Below are 17,542 nucleotides of genomic sequence, written 5' to 3'. Positions count from 1 at the left end.
GCTGCTGTCTCAGAGCTCAGTTTCTTTGCTGGGTGGAGAGGCAGGTGGGAGGCACGGGGAGGCCAGATCAGAGGCCTGGCCCCTGCTGCGAGGGGGCCTGTGCACAGGCTTCCCCCACAGCCCCCGCTCCTGCCTGTCTCCGGCCCAGCGCCTCCTCTTGTCCTGATCTCTGGGAGAGAAGGGGCCCCAGCTACAGGGTAACGGCCGCACCGCCGATGGATACAAATTCACCCTGTGCGGGATCGCACATCTGCCCTTTGGTGGAGGTGAGGGGCAGGTGCTTCGGCAGTTCAGTCCCCTCCCAGCACCGCTCCTCCCCTAGGACACCTCGTCCCAGCGCACCTTGCCATCCGCTGGCCCGACGGGAGTAGTCCCTGGTCCCCGGCCCATGCACGGGCGCGAGGCCGGACACGCAGGGAAGACCCTTGGGGACCTAGGGTGAGGGCTTGGTGCTGGGCTGTGGCCCGCCGGGCGCAGTGGCCGCGGCGGCCAGGAGAGGGAGCCGGAGGCCGCGAGCGGGCCGAGGACCGGGGGCGGAGCGCGCGCGGCGCCGAGCGGACGCGCCCCCGCGTTTAGGTGAAGCCGGGCGCGCGGCGCGGCGGGGAGGCGAGAGCGGCGGTGGCGGCGGCGGCAGAGCGCGCGGTGAGTGCCCGCGGGGCGGCTCCCATCCGCGGCGCCCACCCGAGTGCAGCCCGGCTGCGGGGGCGAGGGGCACCACGACGGCTGTGGGAGGTGACATCTGCCCGGACGAGGCGGCTCCTGCGGGGCCCGCGCCGGCGGATGCTGCGACCCGCTGCCGCTGGAGTGTGGGAGGCCGTGCTCGGCCCCGGGCGGTGCCGGGCGCGCTCCCCGCGCACACGTGTCCCCGCGGGGTAGGAGATGGGGGCCGGTGGCCAAGGAGCAGAAGCCCGGCCGTAGGGGGGGACACACGTGGGTCCCTGCTGGACGTATGTGGACACGTGCTTGGCTGGAGTCGCCATCGCCTGGAGGGGGACAGCGTGGCCGTCCGGACCCCCTCCAGCGAGACGGGGAGTTGAGCCGGCCTCCAAGCGGAGCCCTGAACTCCCACCCCGCGCCTCCTTTGTCACCGGCTTGGCGCCCCTCCAGACGGCTGGACAGAAAGCGCCTACCCGGGGGGAAGGCGCTGGGGGAGATTGAATGGGGAGCAAATGGCCAGTCCCAGACTCTGAGCCTCACCCCCATTGCCTTTTTTGGGGGTGGGGGAGCTCAACGGCTTCACTTGCGGGAGATTTTACCGCTGGGGGGCCTGGAAGCAGCAGCATCGTCCTGTGGGTGGTCTCTGTGAGCTGCGGTGTCCACAGCCTTGCCTGCAATCCCAGTTTACCAGGCTGCGGGGAACCGGAGGGGGTACAGGGAGGGCTGACAGCCCTGGGGCCTCAGGCCTGGCTGGGGCTGCCAGGTTTCTATGGCAACATGGGGGCGCAAGGGGAGGGCCCTCCAAGCTGTCTCATGAGCAGGGTGTGGGAACACTGAGTGAGGACAGAAAAAGGAGCGTTCAGGGTCCGGAGGACCCCTTGCCAATCGTCTCCCGGCAGAGCCCGCTGCCCCCACTGCTCGCAGTTCTGCAACCGTCTTCCCCATATTCCAGCCGGCAGAGTGTGATGTGGGACCCCAGGGCTGCCTGTCTTCTTGGGACAGCTGCTCCCCTCCCCACCTTGGATAGTCTGTCTGACTTCCGGGGCCCCCATCATCCAGATGTCCCTTACCCCAGACAGTCCCCATAGAGCAGGATGTGGACCTTGCCCCCAAGGGTCTGGGACAGCGGAGAGAGGCGGCTGTGGCCAGTCTACACCTGGAGGGTGGGGGTGGGTGGGGGTGGGAAGAGAGGGTCAGGTTGAAGTGCAGAGGTCAGACTCCTCTCTGCAGGCTGGAGCACGGAGAAGCAGGTCCTGGCACTGAGGCCCTGGGTGAGTGGGGGGTGTGCAGCTTGGCAGGGCAGAGGGCTCTGGGGGTGCTGGTTCCCATGCCCTCTGGACCTGCCAGGTGAACAGGCCTATGGGTGGCAACCAGTAGCCTCTGAGGTCCAGCCACCCCCACCCTGGCCTTTCCAGCCTTTTCTTTCTCTGCTCCAACGTGAGTTTTCCCTGAAGTTCACCTTTCCCCAAAAGACCCACAAGTCCCACAGGCACGAGTGGACACAGACCCATCTCCACCCCATGGCACCAGATTTCCCATGCCTGGGCACAGAGAGAGCCCTATCCTTGGGGTCCCAGGGCCCTAGGCAGATCCAGCCTGCAGGCTGCAGACAGAAACCCATGGGGCAGCTGGGGGCACGGTGGTCAGGGGCTGGGGACCCTGTGAACCGGTTGCGTGGCTTGGCTGGGTCAGCCCGAGTCTGACCCACTGCCCCACGGGCTGGAGGGGGCGCTCCGAGGCCAGTCCCTGCCTCCGAGGCCAGTCCCTGCCTCCGAGAAGCTGTCACACCCCCTTCTCATCCCTTCTCCCACAGGGGCAGGGAGCCTCATCCCGCCCAAAGTGAAAGAGAAAGTCACCACCCCCCTCAGGCCCGCCCCGCCCCGCAGCCAATCCCCGCAGCCAGCACCGCCCTCGGCCGCTGGATCTCCTCCGCCCGCCCGCGGGCTGTAGTCGCGGAGGAGGAGCCGGTCCGGTGCACCTTGGGGTGAGCGGGACCGCGGCGGGGGGCGGAGGGGCTGATGAGGAGGCAGGGGACATCCCGGCCCAGGAAAGCTGAGGTGAAGGTCACCAGTTCTCGGGGGGACGACAGGTGTGAGCCAGCCGTGTGACGCTGGGTGGCAGCGCTTCGGGTGGGAGCCTGTGACAGCTGGCCTCTGAGGGGGCCAGAGTGGGGGTGAGGACCCCACAGCCCAGTTTTTATGGCTGTGCCCCCCATGGGAAGCCCCCGAGGCTGGCTCTGGCTCCTCAACCCTGCCCCTAGAGAGAGGGGCCTCTTGTCTCTGCACCCCTGGAGTAGCTGGGGGACTAGCCCCAGAGAGCCTCGGAAGGTCAGCCATCCCCCTCCCAGAGGTCCCGGTCGCTGGGTTCCTCCGTGTGTGTGGGTGTGTTGGGTGTGAGTCTGGGGGTGAAATTCCTGGGAGGGTGGGCACAGGGCTGGCTGTGGCTGCGTTGGCGCTTCTCCGGTCACCAGGGGAGCGGATGGTCTGGGGTCCAGGGTGGAGTTGCCACGGGAGTCGGGGCAGCATCTACTGGGCAGCTGTGAGCTGAGCCCCAGTGTGGCTCCTGGGGCACTCTCACCCCCCTCCTGAAGAGGGCAGGTGCCCGCTGCCTCTGCTCAAGGATGGGGGCCGTCACAGCCCAGTCCGGGGGCGGAGGTGCCCTGACCGGCGTGTTGGCCCCATCCCCTGCTGCTGCCTCCCCAGAGGCGCCTGGCCCTTTAAAGGGCTCCGCGCACGTGAGCGAGCGAGGCCAGCTGGGAGGACGCAGCCGGTGGGGGCGCCTTGAGGGGAAGCTGGACGGCCCAGGGATGGGGCTAAGGGGCAGCGCTTCACCGCACACTGCGCGCCCAGGACGTGCGGAGGGCCCCAGCCTGGGAGGGGGCGCTAGGGCGAGGGGCTCGGTGCCCCTTCAGGAGACCTGGGAGGGAGGCTGGGGGGGGGGCTTACTCCCCTGGTGTGCCTCTGAGTGGTGGCTCTGCCCACCCCCGCTGATCCCAGTCCCCTGTTCTAGGACAGAAGTGTTGGTTTTCAAACTCCCCTGGAAGTAGAGGACCGCCCCTCCCCCTCCTCCAGCACCACCTCCGCTGTCTGGTATCGACCTCTGCGGCTCCTACCTACCTGAGTGCTCCCGAGTTAAATGGCTGATAAGCAGATCAGGTCAGAACCCCACCCAGCCTCACCCCTGCCCTGCCCTGCCCTCCCCTCCCCTCCGACCTATGGCTGAGGAGGTCGTCCTGACACTCCCTCTGCCCACACAGTCTGCCAGCCAAGCTCATCAATGGCGGCATCGCTGGGCTGATCGGGGTCACCTGCGTGTTCCCCATCGACCTGGCCAAGACGAGGCTGCAGAACCAGCAGAATGGCCAGCGCCTGTACACCAGCATGTGAGCCTGCCGGGCGGGGGGTAGCGGGCGTGGAGCCATGGGTGTGGGGCAGACTTCTGCGCTCTGCTCCTGTGTCCCCCCCATCCTGTTAAACCAAAGGGGAAATTGAGGGGGCCAGACCTGGGGGAGCTCCTCCCTGAGTCAGGGCTGGGGCCGTTGCTGGATGCCAGGCTGATCCCCTGCTCGCTCCCACCCCCTGGGCTGTAGGTCTGACTGCCTCATCAAGACCATCCGCTCAGAGGGCTACTTCGGGATGTACCGCGGTGAGGCTGGGCATGGGGCAGGCCTGGGTAGCACCCTCCTGCAGCCCCAGAGGGGTCCTACCATAGCAGCGGGGAGGCAGGTGGGAAGCCAGGGCGGGGCAGCGTACCTGTGTCGGGTGTGACAGTGTGGACCTGGCCCGTGGGTGCTGGGGGGACAGGGGGTGGCACCTCTGGGGCACGGCAGTTCTCAGCCCCGTCCCCCACTCACTACCAGTGCGCAGCATGGCAGGACACTGTCTCCACCACAGTGGCCGCAGCCCCCTCCCCTGCCTCCCGGGACGGGTGGGACCCTGTCTGTGCCAGGAGGTTGGGAGGGACGGGGTCGTTACTGCAAAGCAGCTTAGGAGACAATCTCCAAGCCTGGATTTGCCCAGATGCTGTGCAGCCCTGCGTCCTCGCCGCTGAGAGGGCTCGCCACTGCCTCCCCAGCTCTGACCCGCGCCAGGCCGGACGTGGCCTTACCCAGAGCCCCAACACAAGCACGTCTGTAGCCCAGGGGAGGTGTCCCACAGGGAGGCCGCCCACTGGACTGGGAGGGTTACGTGGGAGGCTGAGCAGAGTGCCTGGAGAAGGCACTGCCTGGCCCGCTGGTTCCGGCCCCTGCCAGGCACAAATGTGGGCAAGAGGGCAGGACGCAGCCCAGGAGTGACGGGGGGGTGGGAGGCAAGTGCTGGCGGAGAGCCTCCCAGCCCAGGCCACTGACCTGTCTGTGCTCCCCGGTGTGCCACACAGGAGCCGCCGTGAACCTGACCCTTGTCACCCCCGAGAAGGCCATCAAGCTGGCAGCCAATGACTTCTTCCGATATCAGCTCTCCAAGGACGGGTGAGGGGCTCGGCCGGCTGCTGGGGGCCAGGGTCGTGAGGGGGAGGCGTCTGTGCTTCCAGACAAAGGATGAAGGCTCCGTCTTCCTGGGGGCCCCTCACCTGACCTTGCAGGGCCCCCTCCTCCCCTTCCTCCTCCCCCTCCTCTCTCTCCTCCCCTGCTCCTTCCCTTCCCCTCCCCCTCCCCTCCTCCCCCTCCCCTCCTCCCCCTCCCCTCCTCCCCTCCCCTCCTCCCCCTCCCCTCCTCCCCCTCCCCTCCTCCCTCCTCCCCCTCCCCTCCTCCCCCTCCCCTCCTCCCCCTCCCCTCCTCCCCCTCCCCTCCTCCCCTCCCCTCCTCCCCTCCCCTCCTCCCCCTCCCCTCCTCCCCTCCTCCCCCTCCCCTCCTCCCCCTCCCCTCCTCCCCCCTCCCCTCCTCCCCTCCCCTCCTCCCCCTCCCCCTCCTCCCCCTCCTCCTCCTCCCCTCCTCCCCCTCCCCTCCTCCCCCTCCCCTCCTCCCCCTCCCCTCCTCCCCTCCCTCCTCCCCTCCCCTCCTCCCCCTCCCCCTCCTCCCCCCTCCTCCTCCTCCCCTCCTCCCCCCTCCCCCTCCTCCCCCTCCCCTCCTCCCCCTCCCCTCCCCCTCCCCTCCTCCCCCTCCCCCTCCTCCCCCTCCCCTCCTTCCCTTCCCCTCCTCCCCCAGAGGAGGTCAGTGGTGCTGAGTCAGTGGTGCCCAGGGCCCAGGGTCCTTGGCCCCCAGCCACTGCCTGCTGCCCCTTGTAGGTTGGGATTTGGGGGGGCACTGACCAGTTTTTCCCATCACCCGAGGGTGGGGCTGAAACGGCAGTAGTACCTTGGAGCACTTGAACTGCCCCCCCACTCCATTTCTCTTTGCTCAACAACGGCCCCTTGGCCCTTCCCTGGCCCTGCCAGGAGCCATCTGTCAATTGGGCTCAGCGCCTGTTGCTGGAGAGCCTGAAGGGTGTCTGAGACTGCAGGGGTCTGTACCCCACAGGGCTGCCTCCACCTCCACCCCTCCCATGCCCCCTCACTCCTGGGCGCACTGGAGGCCCCCAGGGCCTCTGACTCTTCCTTGCAGCCCCACCCTCTTTCCTACAGGCAGAAGTTGACCTTGTTCAAGGAGATGCTGGCGGGCTGTGGGGCCGGCACCTGCCAGGTGATCGTGACCACCCCCATGGAGATGCTGAAGATCCAGCTCCAGGACGCGGGCCGCATTGGTGAGGGCGCGGGGTGGCAGGGCAGCTGGGCGGGGGAACTAGCCAGGCCCCTGCCCTGCCACCACCTCGTGCCTCGTGCCGAGAGGGAGACCAGTAGGCCGTCCCCTTTCTCCCCAGCCGCCCAGAGGAAGACCCTATCTGGCCAGGCCCAGCTTTCCGGCCGGGGGGGTGCCCAGCCCTCCGTGGAGGCTCCAGCTGCACCCCGGCCCACAGCCACTCAGCTGACCCGGGACCTGCTGCGGAGCCGCGGCATCGCCGGCCTCTATAAGGGACTGGGGGCCACGCTGCTCAGGTAGGGGGGCAGGGCAGTTTGGGGACAGCCCACCCACCTGCCCCCCACCTCCCAGCCAGTCACCACCGCCCTCCCTCCGCAGGGACGTCCCCTTCTCCATCGTCTACTTCCCCCTCTTTGCCAACCTGAACCAGCTGGGCCGGCCGGCATCTGGGGAGAAGTCTCCTTTCTACGTGTCCTTCCTGGCCGGCTGTGTGGCTGGGAGCACGGCTGCCGTGGCTGTCAACCCCTGTGACGGTCAGTGCCCAGGCCTGGGCCCGGGTCGGGGACGGGGCTGAGGAGTGGGGTCGGCGGTGAGGGGCCCACACTGACCCGCACGCCCCCTGCAGTGGTGAAGACCCGGCTCCAGACGCTCCAGCGCGGCATCAACGAGGACACCTACTCGGGGTTCCTGGACTGCGCCAGGTGGGCGAGCCCCGGCGGGTGTGGAGCGGGGGTGGGGTGGCCCCAGCCCCGCGGCTCTGACCCCCCTCCCCCCACAGGAAGATCTTGCGGAATGAGGGCCCCACAGCCTTCCTGAAGGGCGCTTACTGCCGCGCCCTGGTCATCGCCCCGCTGTTCGGCATTGCTCAGGTGGTCTACTTCCTGGGCATCGCCGAGACCCTGCTGGGGCTGCCACGAGTCCAGCCCTGAGCCCCGCAGCCATCCCACGCCCTCCAGCTGAGCGGGACCAGAGTGGGGCCAGAGCCAGGCAACGCACCCGGATGATGCGAGAGAGTCTCTCCCCACGTGGATGTGGGGGGGTGGGGGGAGAGGAAGGGGTGCAGGGTCCACACGGTGTGCACACGTGGGCCTGGTGGGGTCCTGCCTGCACGACCGCTGGGATCAGTGTCTTATGCAGAAAACTCAGAAATCTTTACATTCCTGGAGCCAGCCCTGCCCACCTTTGCCCCCGCCTGAACACCCCCAGGGACAGAGCTGGTCTCTGGACTGGGGACCCCCAGGCCTGGGCTGGGCAAGCTGGACCCTCCCCTCCAGTCTACCAGCTCCCGTCCCCGAGGCTTGGCCCCTAGTCCGCAGAGGGGACCCTGCACAAACCTATTTATTAACTTGCTGAGCACAAGTGGCTCTGTCCATCCCTCCGTCTGTCCGTCCAGCCTCCCCTGCTGCTGTTCTCGCCTTGGCCAGCCTTGCGGGAGGATTGGGCTCTCCTGCCCCCCATATTGAGCCAGGAATCCTAGGCTGGGGGTCACCCTGCGTTCTGACTCCCAGGGCAGGTTCCCCGCACCCACTGTGAGACCCAGTCTCCCTCCTGGTAGGCCTCTCGGCCTCCAGCCCAGGCTGGGGACCCAGAGCGTGTGAAGTCGGGGCACATGTACGAATGTTGTGGGGAGTAGCTGGTGGCAGCCCTTTGCTGGCCTGGCCCCTCAGGGATGGGGCTGCTGGGGGTCCTGCCACCCTTCCCCACGTGGCCAGGCGCGCGCGTGTGTGTGCGCGTGCGTGTGCGCGCGTGTGCTGTGTGTGCCCTGGACTCCCCACTGCCCCCGTCCAGAAATTCATTTCTCCGGCCTGCCCCCTCCTGCTGCACCTTTCGTAGACCCCTCTTCTGAGACCACCACCCTGGTGCAGGATTGGCCATAGGGGAGGGCAGGCACGAGCACCAGTCTGGAGCCTGGGAGCCACCAGTCTGGAGCCTGGGAGCGTCTGTTCCTCTTGCAGGGGTGCCAGGAGCCGCACCTCCGGTCTTCCCAGGGCCCCCCCCCCGGCTCTCTGGGCCTCTGCATACGGCCACCCCCACAATTGGTAAAGCTCCGCCCTCCCAGCGCCCCCCACCCCCCCGCCCACTGATGTTGTGAATTCAGGCAGAGGCTCACCCTGCCCTGCCCTGTCCCCAGCCACGTGATCGTGTTGGTGATTGATCTGATGTGCCGGTGCTGTGTTCCCCCACTCCCCGGGCCCCCTCCCTGGAGGCCCCTTCCCAGTGACACTACCTGGGGTTCAGGCCTGGGCCCCCCAGTTCACGGTTGTTCCTGGGAGCTGCCCTCTCCCGTCACATCTGTACCTTGGAAGCTGCTGCTGCTGCTGCTGCTGCTTACAGAATTATATTTTTTTTCTTTCAAATTCAAGAGTTTTAAGAAGCTGTAACTTTTTGTGTCTTGTCATGTAAGAAGATAAATAAATATTCTAAGTAGATGCCTCTCCTCTGAGACTCTGGTAGGGGTGAGGAGGGGAAGGGCGCCCTCCTCTTCTGGTAACTGGCTCCCCTCAGCCGGCAGTCCTGGGTCCGTCTGCCCCCCCACTGATGGGCACACTGGCTGGAGGGGGTCCTGGGCGGAGTGGCCTCCTGACTCCCTCACAGTCTGGGATGGGGTTGCGGAAAAGCCAGCCTCGGCCCCGCACCTCCCTGACTCTAAGCTGCCCTTGGGATTAAAAGCAGAGCTGGGTTTGGGGGCCCCAGAGGTGTCAGCCAGCTCGGGGCGCTGTGGTGGCCGAGAGCAGGTGGGCGGAGCCAGCGCTGATGCGGTCCCCGCCCCCCTTCCTGCGCCGGAAGCAGTGCATTGTGGGAAACTCCCAGTCCTTGATCCGCAGCCGCCGCCCGCCGCCCGCCGTGGTCCCGCGGAGAGCGCGCTGCGCCGAGGTGGGAGCGCCGGGAGCAGCAGCGTAAGGCGGCGGGGACTCCGCGGCCTGGGGTCTGGGGCGGGGTGGGGGCGTTGGGCCCCGCAGGAAGAAGCAGCGGTTCTCCGCTATGAAGGTCACCGGGGGCCCTCCGGGGCCCTTGCTCTCTTGGGCACAGCGGCCAGGAGGGGGAGGGGTAGCCGGGTGACGTTACTATGAGCCAGAAATAACCAAGGGTCTGGGGGAGGTGGAGAGTGGACCCCCTGCCCTTTGCAAACTTGATGCCCAGCAGCTGGGTGCCCCTCCAGAATGGCAGGGGTGAGGGGCTGCTGGGGTTCCCCGGGAAGTAGGCCAGCAGCTGGGCCTCTCATCAGGACACCCCCATCACGCCGTGACCTTCAGGCGACCTTCACTGTGGTTAGTGCGCATTGCCAGGGTGGGGACCTGGGGCCGCCACCCCCCACGCAGGCTCCCTCTCCCTGAGGGTGGAGGTGGGAGTTCTCACCCTCCTGGAGAAGCGGCAGACCGCCGGTGTCCGGGTGTCCAGGGAGGGAAGACTCAGGCCCAGAGTGGCGAGGCCCCCAGTCCCCCTTCCCTCCCTAGACATTGAAGCTCTGGGCCAGGCCTTCCCTACAGCGCAGAGCCCCCATCCTCTGCCTGGCCCAGATTCGGGGATGCTGAGGCTGATGACAGGGCGCCTGCCGACCCCAGACTCACACCAGGGATTCCCTCCACTCCCAGAGGCAGGCGTGGCCTCAGGGTCACACAGGACTCCCTGCTCTTAGGCCGGAGCAGGCAAGGCCAGTCATGGGGGTGGGTGCCCGGCGCTGGGGGAAGTAGATGGCTGGCTGGGAGGCACAGGCCTGTCACGGCCACCCTGGCTTCTCCAGCCTTCTGAGAAGACACCTTGGTTTTGTCACATCCAGGTCCTGGTGGCCTGGGGCCCATTCCTACCCTACCAAGGCCCGAGAGCCCAGACTCTGGGTTCCCGCCCTGCCCTGCCTACCCCGCAGCCCGCCCAGCCCTGAGAAGGGTACGCAGTCAGTTCTGCCCACGGGGCCACTGTCCACCTCCCCTGACCGCACACCCTTCTCAGGGCTGGGTGGGCTCTCTTCCCCACCCTGGGTCAGCGTGATGGACACGGCACACGTGTGGGCAAGACCATGTCACAGATGAGGAAGCTGAAGCCTCTGGCTGGTCTCATCCTGACACCCCAGCCCAAAGTGGGCCCACAGCCCCTGCTTGTGTGCTTGGAGGGGCTTCTCAGAAGGTGCGTGAAGCCGGAAGGAGGCTGAGCCCTGGAAGAAGAGGGTCCAGAGAACTGAGCAGGGTCTCTATAGGGACAAGGAGGTGGGAGCTGGACAGGACGCCAAGTCTCTTGTCCCAGCCTCGTTGGGTCTCCCCCATCCCCCAGGCTCATAGGATGCCCAGGGGTGAGCTGTCCTGAGCTGCTGCGGTCTAGACACCTGCCTGTCCACGCACGCCACGTGCAGCCCGCCAGCACACCCACCATGGAGTCCAGAGGGAAGTCGACCAGCAGCCCCAAGGCCGACACCAAGGCTGCTGCTGAGGCCCGAGCACCCACCGCTGCGGACGGGAAAGCCCCCTCGGCTAAGCCAGGGAAGAAGGAGGCCCAAGTGGAGAAGCAGGAGCCTCCAGCGGCCCCCACCCTGCCACCTGCCAAGAAGACCCCGGCCAAGGCAGACCCTGCCCTCCTCAACAACCACAGCAACCTGAAGCCGGCCCCCGCAGCCCCCAGCAGCCCCGATGCAGCCCCCGAGCCCAAGGGCCCTGGGGATGGGGCTGAGGAGGGCGAGGCCCCCAACGGGGGCCCAGAGGGCCAAGGCCCCTGCCCTTTCGAGAACTTGACCCCCCTGCTTGTGGCTGGGGGCATGGCTGTGGCAGCTGCAGCCCTGATTCTTGGTGTGGCCTTCCTGGTCCGAAAAAAATGATGGCTGGTGCCCAGGTGGGGGCACAGCCACTTCCTGTACAGACCTCGGGAATCTAGTGCATGCCAAGTTCACACACAGCTATCTATACATACGTAATACATATACTTGTGTACCCCCCATATACACGCAGAGGAAGAGAGAGAGGGACAGGCCCCCTGCCAGCAGTGGAAACCAAGCCCCCTCGGTCGGTCAGTCCCCAGCACTTTCCCCTCTGAACCTGGGGGCAGAAGGAGCCCGGACTCTGTGGCTTACAGAGCAGCACGGGTGGAGCCCTGACATGGGGCGGAGGCTCAGCCTGGACCAGAGCACCTGGGGGCGGAGGAAGGAGTGGGCTGAGTGTGGCCCGCCGCCTGTCCCAAGGGCCCCAGTGGTTCTGTGGGCTTCCTGGCAGCAACTTCCCGATGAGCCCCCAGGGTGGGTGCCCCCAGGGCTGGGCAGGGGTCTGGGATGGGTTCTGACCTGGGTCCAGCCCGCGTGGGGACATTAAAGGGTGTGGCTGTTTCACTCTCCCCATTTCTGCTCTTTGCTTGCAGCTTGGGGTGGGGCGTTCATCTGGGTGGGCTGGCTCCGGGGGGCTGACCTCAGGCAGGCGGCCACACGGGCGGAGTTTCCGAGCCACTTGCCTGGTCGCCTGAGCGCTGGCTGGGTGGACAGACAGCCCGAAGGCTGGTGTCGGGAGGGGCTCCGCAAGTTTACCTTCTAGCTGGGCCCCCACATTTCCTGCCCTGACCCCCATCCCACCATGCGGCAGTTGTCCTGCGGGCAGCTGAGAGCCTGGCAGGGAGGCAGCTGTGCCGGCCTAGGCCCCCACAGACGGCGCCTCCTGCCTCACCCAGCGTCCTTGGAGTCTAACAAGCGTATACATGCAATAACACAGGTAGAGTAGAACCGCTTGGTGGGTGACCATCACCCACGTCCGCTGCCTCATTGCGCCTGCAGGGAGACCATGCTTTGCTGGGCCCGTGGCACGGTGGCAGTGGGCACTGTGGGAGCCCGATGTGCCCTTGCCTGGCCAGCTGGCCACTGGAACCCCGGGCCTGAGTGGAGGCCGAGTCTGAAATAAACTCTAATTATCTAAAGGCTGGGCTGGCGTCCTCACCTGCACGCGGCCGGGCCAGGCTGGGGCTGCCTGTCTGGGTGTGTTGGGTGTCATGTGTCCACACCGAGGGCCTTCCAGGGAGGGGCAGGGACCCCCAGGCGCCCCTCACCAGCCCTTCCTGCCACCTCCGTGCCCTTGGTCCTGGTGGGCTCTACCCACAGCCCCGCCCAGGGCCTAGCCCCTCCCAGACAGCCAAAGCCAGGCCTTCCTGCAGACTCTGACCCTAGATGGACACCCAGGGGCTGCAGGACCCACCCCCAGGCCCAGGCTGCCGGCCACAGCATGGGGTCGAGCTGTACTGGAGCCACGTTGGCAGGGGAAGGGGGACCTTGGCCCTCAGTCGTCCTCTCCAGCTGGGGACTCTTTCTTGACCCCTCTCTGCAGTGAGCTCGCCACCCTGGGGGGGTGGGGAGGTCACTGCAGGCAGGGGTGTCCCTCCTCTCATTCCCTTCCGCCCGCAGCTCCCTGCCCACCCTGGCCAGGTGTCCAACTGGGGGAGTCGCGCGGGCGTGGGCTCGTGGGGAGGAAGGCCCCCTGGGCTCCAGAAATGCCCTGCAGGCTTTGTCACCCTGGGCCCCAGGGACCTCCTCAAGTTGGTTGGGGGCATGTCTCTCCCTTCTTTTCCAGGTACTCATCCCCCATTGGTGCACCCATACCTCAGGCCCAGACAAGTCCAGAGCCCTTCCTTGGGGTGAACACACTCCAAACAGACCTGACACCCTTGCCCTGAGCCATCTGGCCTGAGCTTGGCCACAAAGAGCAGGTGGACGGTGCCCACACCCGCAGCCTCCAACCCACCTGCCCCGTGGGCGCCGGGGCTGTCGTTGCCTACCTTCTCCAGCCAGCCAGCCTCCTCTCCCCTTCTCTCTGTTCTGCTTGCACCTTAAATGCAAACAAATGAAAATCCTTCTGCCATTTTAGGGGACTTGGGGCAGGACGGAGGCGACTGTGAAGGTGAGCTCTGTCACCTTCAGCTGGACACCCAGGGCTTGGTCCTCCCGATGCGGTGATGTTCTCCCCGTGTTGCTGCCTCATTTTACTTCTCGATTCTCTATTAAAGGATGTTTAGGTTGTTTCAGAATTTTGCAACTTTAGACAGAGCAGTAATGGAAATCCTTGTCCTGCCCCAGTGCCCTGTGTCTCTGGGCATCCTGCATGCACATCTGACCTTTATTTTATTGTGGTAAAATGTACATTGTATAAAATTTACCATTTTATCTTAACCTTTTCGATGCACAGGGCTTTGGCATTAGTCACATCCACACTGCTGTGCTAGCATCACACCATCCGCCTCTGGAAATCATTCATCTTCCCAAACTGACAGTCTGTCCCCATTAAACACTCACTCCCCATTCCCTCCCCCCACCCCCCACCCCAGCCCTCACCATCTACTTTCTGTCTTTATGAATGACGACTCTGGGGACATCATGGGAGTGGAATCGGACAGGATTTGTCCTGCTGTGTCTGGCTTATTCACTGAGCATGATGTCCCCGCTTCATCCATGCTGTAGCCTGCGTCAGGATCTCCTTCCTTTTAAGGCTGACCATCCCATCATGTGTGTGGACCACCTTGTGTGTGTCCATCATTCGTTGATGGGCACTGGGCTGCCTCTTCCTGTAAGGCTGCTGTGAACACGGGTGTGTGCACACCTGAGGCCCTCCCTGCAGTTCTCCTGGGACTCACCCAGAGGTAGGCCACACTGTGTATGCACCTTAAACTCGGCTGCCCTGTCTCGTGCCCATGGGTCGGCCACGAGAGCAGAGCTCCCCTCCCTTGGTGACACAGGAGCAGGTGAAACACTCAAGGTTTAAAAGCCCATCTGGGGACTTCCCTGGTGGTGCAGTGGTGAAGTATCTGCCTGCCAGTGCAGGGGACACGGGTTCGCGCCCTGGTCCGGGGAAGATCCCACATGCTGCGGAGCGACTAAGCCCGTGAGCCACAACTACTGAGCCCGCGTGCCACAACTACTGAAGCCCATGCGCCTAGAGCCCACGCTCTGCAACACAAGAAGCCACCGCAGTGAGAAGCCCGTGCACCAAAACGAAGAGTAGCCCCCGCTCGCCGCAACTAGAGAAAGTCCGCGCGCAGCAACAAAGACCCAACACAGCCAAAAATAAATAAATAAATAAATAAAATAAATAATAAAGTCCGTCTGAACGGGGGAAGCTGGCCACTTCTGGTTGTTTCTGTTTGCACTGATCCAACTGCTACTTTTCACCAGGTTCTTGGCCATCTGGACCTTGCCTTTTCTGATTTTTTTTTTTTAGATTTTTATTGTATTTATTTATTTTTGGTTGCATTGGGTCTTGGTTGCTGCTCGCGGGCTTTCTCTAGTTGCGGCGAGCGGGGGCTACTCTTCGTTGTGGTGCGCGGGCTTCTCATTGCAGTGGTTTCTCTTTGTTGTGGAGCACGGGCTCTAGGCGCGCAGGCTCAGTAGTTGTGGCTCTCAGGTTCAGTAGTTGTGGCTCACGGGATCTAGAGCGCAGACTCAGTAGTTGTGGCGCACGGGCTTAGTTGCTCTGCGACATGTGGGATCTTCCTGGACCAGGCCTCGAACCCGTGTCCCCTGCATTGGCAGGCGGATTCTTAACCACTGCACCACCAGGGAAGTCCTCTTTATGTGTTTTATATTCCAAGCCTTCATCAAATGGCACTTATCTGCATTCAGTGGCTGGCTTACACCCCACTCTGTTCCCTGCATCTAGAAGTTCCAAAATCTCAGTTTATCACACGGAACTGTTGCTCCCTTTACCATGCAAGCTTTTGGAATCTCGGTTAGAAGGATGTTCTCCCTTGTTGTAGTCTAATACTCTTGGCATTTACTCACACTTAGGCCTTTAATGCATCTGGACCTTAGGTTTTGTGTGGAGTAAGCTGGAGAGCTTGTGGTCTTTCTTTCTCACCAGCAGGTGTGATGGGCCAGCATCAGGTAGTGGACGGTCCCCCTAGCCCCATGGTGACTCTGTCTCCTGCTGTCACTTCCCACACAGCCAGGGCCTATCCTGAGCCTGGGTCTGCCTGCACCTGCCACAAGGCCACATTGTAGTTTTGTGGTATCACTTTGTAACCATCTCCTGTTTCTTCTGAGGCTCAGCTTCTCGTTCATAGCATCTCTAACCTTGAGGAATGTAGGCATGCTTCCAAAATGAGAAAAAAACAAAACAAACAAACAAAAACAACCTCTTGGGGATGCCCAGGCTAAATTACTTCTATTACAGAACTACTTTTATTTATTTATTTGTTTGTTTGTTTGTTTGGCGGCATCGGGTCTTAGTTGCAGCGTTCGGGCTCCAGACGGCGCGGGCTTGGTAGCTGCGGCATGCGGGCTCAGTTGCCCCGCGGCATGTGGGATCTTAGTTCCCTGACCAGGGATCGAACCCGAATCCCCTGCATTGGAAGGCAGATGCTTAACCACTGGACCACCAGGGAAGTCCCAGAACTACTTTTAAGGTCTAAACAAAATACCAGCTATAAAAAGTATTCAGTGTGTAAAGAGTACACACTGTAAATCCCGCTCGAACTTACAAGGACACCTGAAAACCAGGAGAACTCAGATGGCAGCAGCGTCTCCAGGGACGGAGGCCCCAGTGGGCTGGGCACTGAGGGAGGGGCTGCCAGGATAAGCTGTGTCACACATGAGGTCACTGTATAGGGATGCAAAAGGTGTAGGGGTCCAGTTTGCTTTCCTCTCTAGCACCCTCTCCTCTCCCGAGCGTAACTTCCCTTTGGGGACCCCACCCTGGCACGCCTCCTCAGTGTGCCCGGGGGTGGGGATGCCAGTACCTCAGGATCCTGCCCTCTGCAGACATGGGAATGGCGAGGTAGGGGCCTCTGGAAATGCTCTTCCTCCAGCAGGGCAGAACAACCGAGGCCTGGGGAGGGCGGAGGTGCGGGCGGCTCACTGCTGCGCACCCTCCCCCTGGCTGCTGCATAGGGCCTCTCTGATTCCTGGGCCTTCAGCGCACCCCTCGCCCCGAGGCTCCCTGACCTCAGGGAGGTCCCAGGGCCGGGCAGGCAGAGGCTCCCTGCGCCCCAGTGACTGGTCCCGCCGTGCCTGGGCTTCCTGTCTGGTGCCTTCGGCCCCTGGAGCCGGTGCTGGCTGTCCGAGGGCTGCTGAGCAGAGCGAAAGCCGCCCCACCTCCACATGCCCCACCCCGCCCCCGGCCCTGGCATCAGGCACATGTCCCGGCAAGAGAGAAGTGCACGCCTCCCTGTGTGTTGCAGAGAGGGCTGAGGGAACGTCCCTGGGATCCACCCTGGCACGTGGGAACAAAGCCTGGGTGTAAGTCAGCCCCCCCTCCAGCCCAGTGGTACCCGGAGGTGTGTTTGAGGGGAACCCCATTCAGACCCTCCTCTGGATCCTCCCAGGTGACCGCTGCTCCCTGTCCTGATGTCCTGGGCATTGGGATGGGCCAGCTTGAGACAGAACCCACCTCCCTGTCACATCACCCCACTCCAGGCCACAGATCGCCACTACCTGTCCAACTGCCTGATGTCCTCCAGCCAGGCCCTGGCAGCCTGGGGTCAGACAGTGGAACCAGCTGATCTGTCCTCTCAACAGTACTGCTGAAGCCCCACCCGAGGCAGAGGGACCCTGTGCCCAGCCCGCTGCCCTGGCCTCAGCCGCCCCAGGCTTTAGGGGCTGGTGCAGGGTCTGCATAACCCACAGGTGCTTGAGGTCTAAGTCTCTGGATCCCACCCTGCCCAGCCTCGGCCAAAAGAGAACCCGGAACTGAGGGGCCTTAGCCCTGCTGGGAAGAGGGATGCATCCTGGGCCTGGGACATGGGCCACTCTGCCCGCTGCCTGGGTAGCTGGCCTGCCCGTGACACACCCACCCTGAGAGAGCCCCAATCCCAAGTCCTTATGTGGGAGGCCCACTGGGCAGTCAGGCTGAGCTAACAAAGGGGCACTCAGGGCAGTCCTTGCATGGGGTGTTCTCAGAACGGGAGAACTGGGTAGACAGTGCCTTAGTGCCCATGGGCTTTGACGGATGGTTAGGAGTTTGACGGGCAGAGAGGCACTCCAGCATTCCAGAGGTAGGAATAGGAAGTGCAAAGGCCCCCAGGGAAAGGCTCAGGCGTGCTCTGAAAAGAGGAAGTTGCCAGGGGAGCAAAAGCAGGGGTGACCTGAAGCACTGGTCAGCAAGCCCCCCAGGAATGGCCCCCCACTCACCCGGCCTTGGCTTCCAGGGTGAGCAAGTTCCAGAGACAGGAATGAAACGCTGGTGCAGGACAACAGGACCTGTGATCCCCACGTACCTTGTGCCTCAGGGTCCCAAACAAGTGCAAGAGCCCAGGTTCAAGAGT

General features: G+C 64.1%; 2 protein-coding genes across 2 annotated transcripts; both read left to right on the top strand.

Annotated features, from left to right (window-relative positions):
* Positions 1-3,277: 3,277 nt before the first annotated feature.
* SLC25A22 (solute carrier family 25 member 22) lies at positions 3,278-7,260 on the top strand (the record flags this gene model as incomplete). The annotated part of the gene is made up of 9 exons (XM_079709449.1): positions 3,278-3,426; positions 3,914-4,039; positions 4,247-4,302; positions 5,035-5,125; positions 6,217-6,335; positions 6,453-6,627; positions 6,710-6,864; positions 6,957-7,032; positions 7,110-7,260. The coding sequence occupies 9 exons, from the start codon at positions 3,278-3,280 to the stop codon at positions 7,258-7,260; spliced, it is 1,098 nt and encodes a 365-aa protein (XP_079565575.1).
* A 3,434-nt stretch (positions 7,261-10,694) lies between these two features.
* Positions 10,695-11,135, top strand: CEND1 (cell cycle exit and neuronal differentiation 1; the record flags this gene model as incomplete). The annotated part of the gene is made up of 1 exon (XM_079708791.1): positions 10,695-11,135. The coding sequence occupies one exon, from the start codon at positions 10,695-10,697 to the stop codon at positions 11,133-11,135; it is 441 nt and encodes a 146-aa protein (XP_079564917.1).
* Positions 11,136-17,542: the final 6,407 nt, after the last annotated feature.

This window comes from Hyperoodon ampullatus (genome assembly GCF_949752795.1).
Source record: "Hyperoodon ampullatus genome assembly, chromosome: 7".
Lineage (NCBI taxonomy): Eukaryota > Metazoa > Chordata > Mammalia > Artiodactyla > Ziphiidae > Hyperoodon > Hyperoodon ampullatus.
Note: the sequence above shows the minus strand (reverse complement) of the source record. Positions and strands in the feature narration are given on the sequence as shown.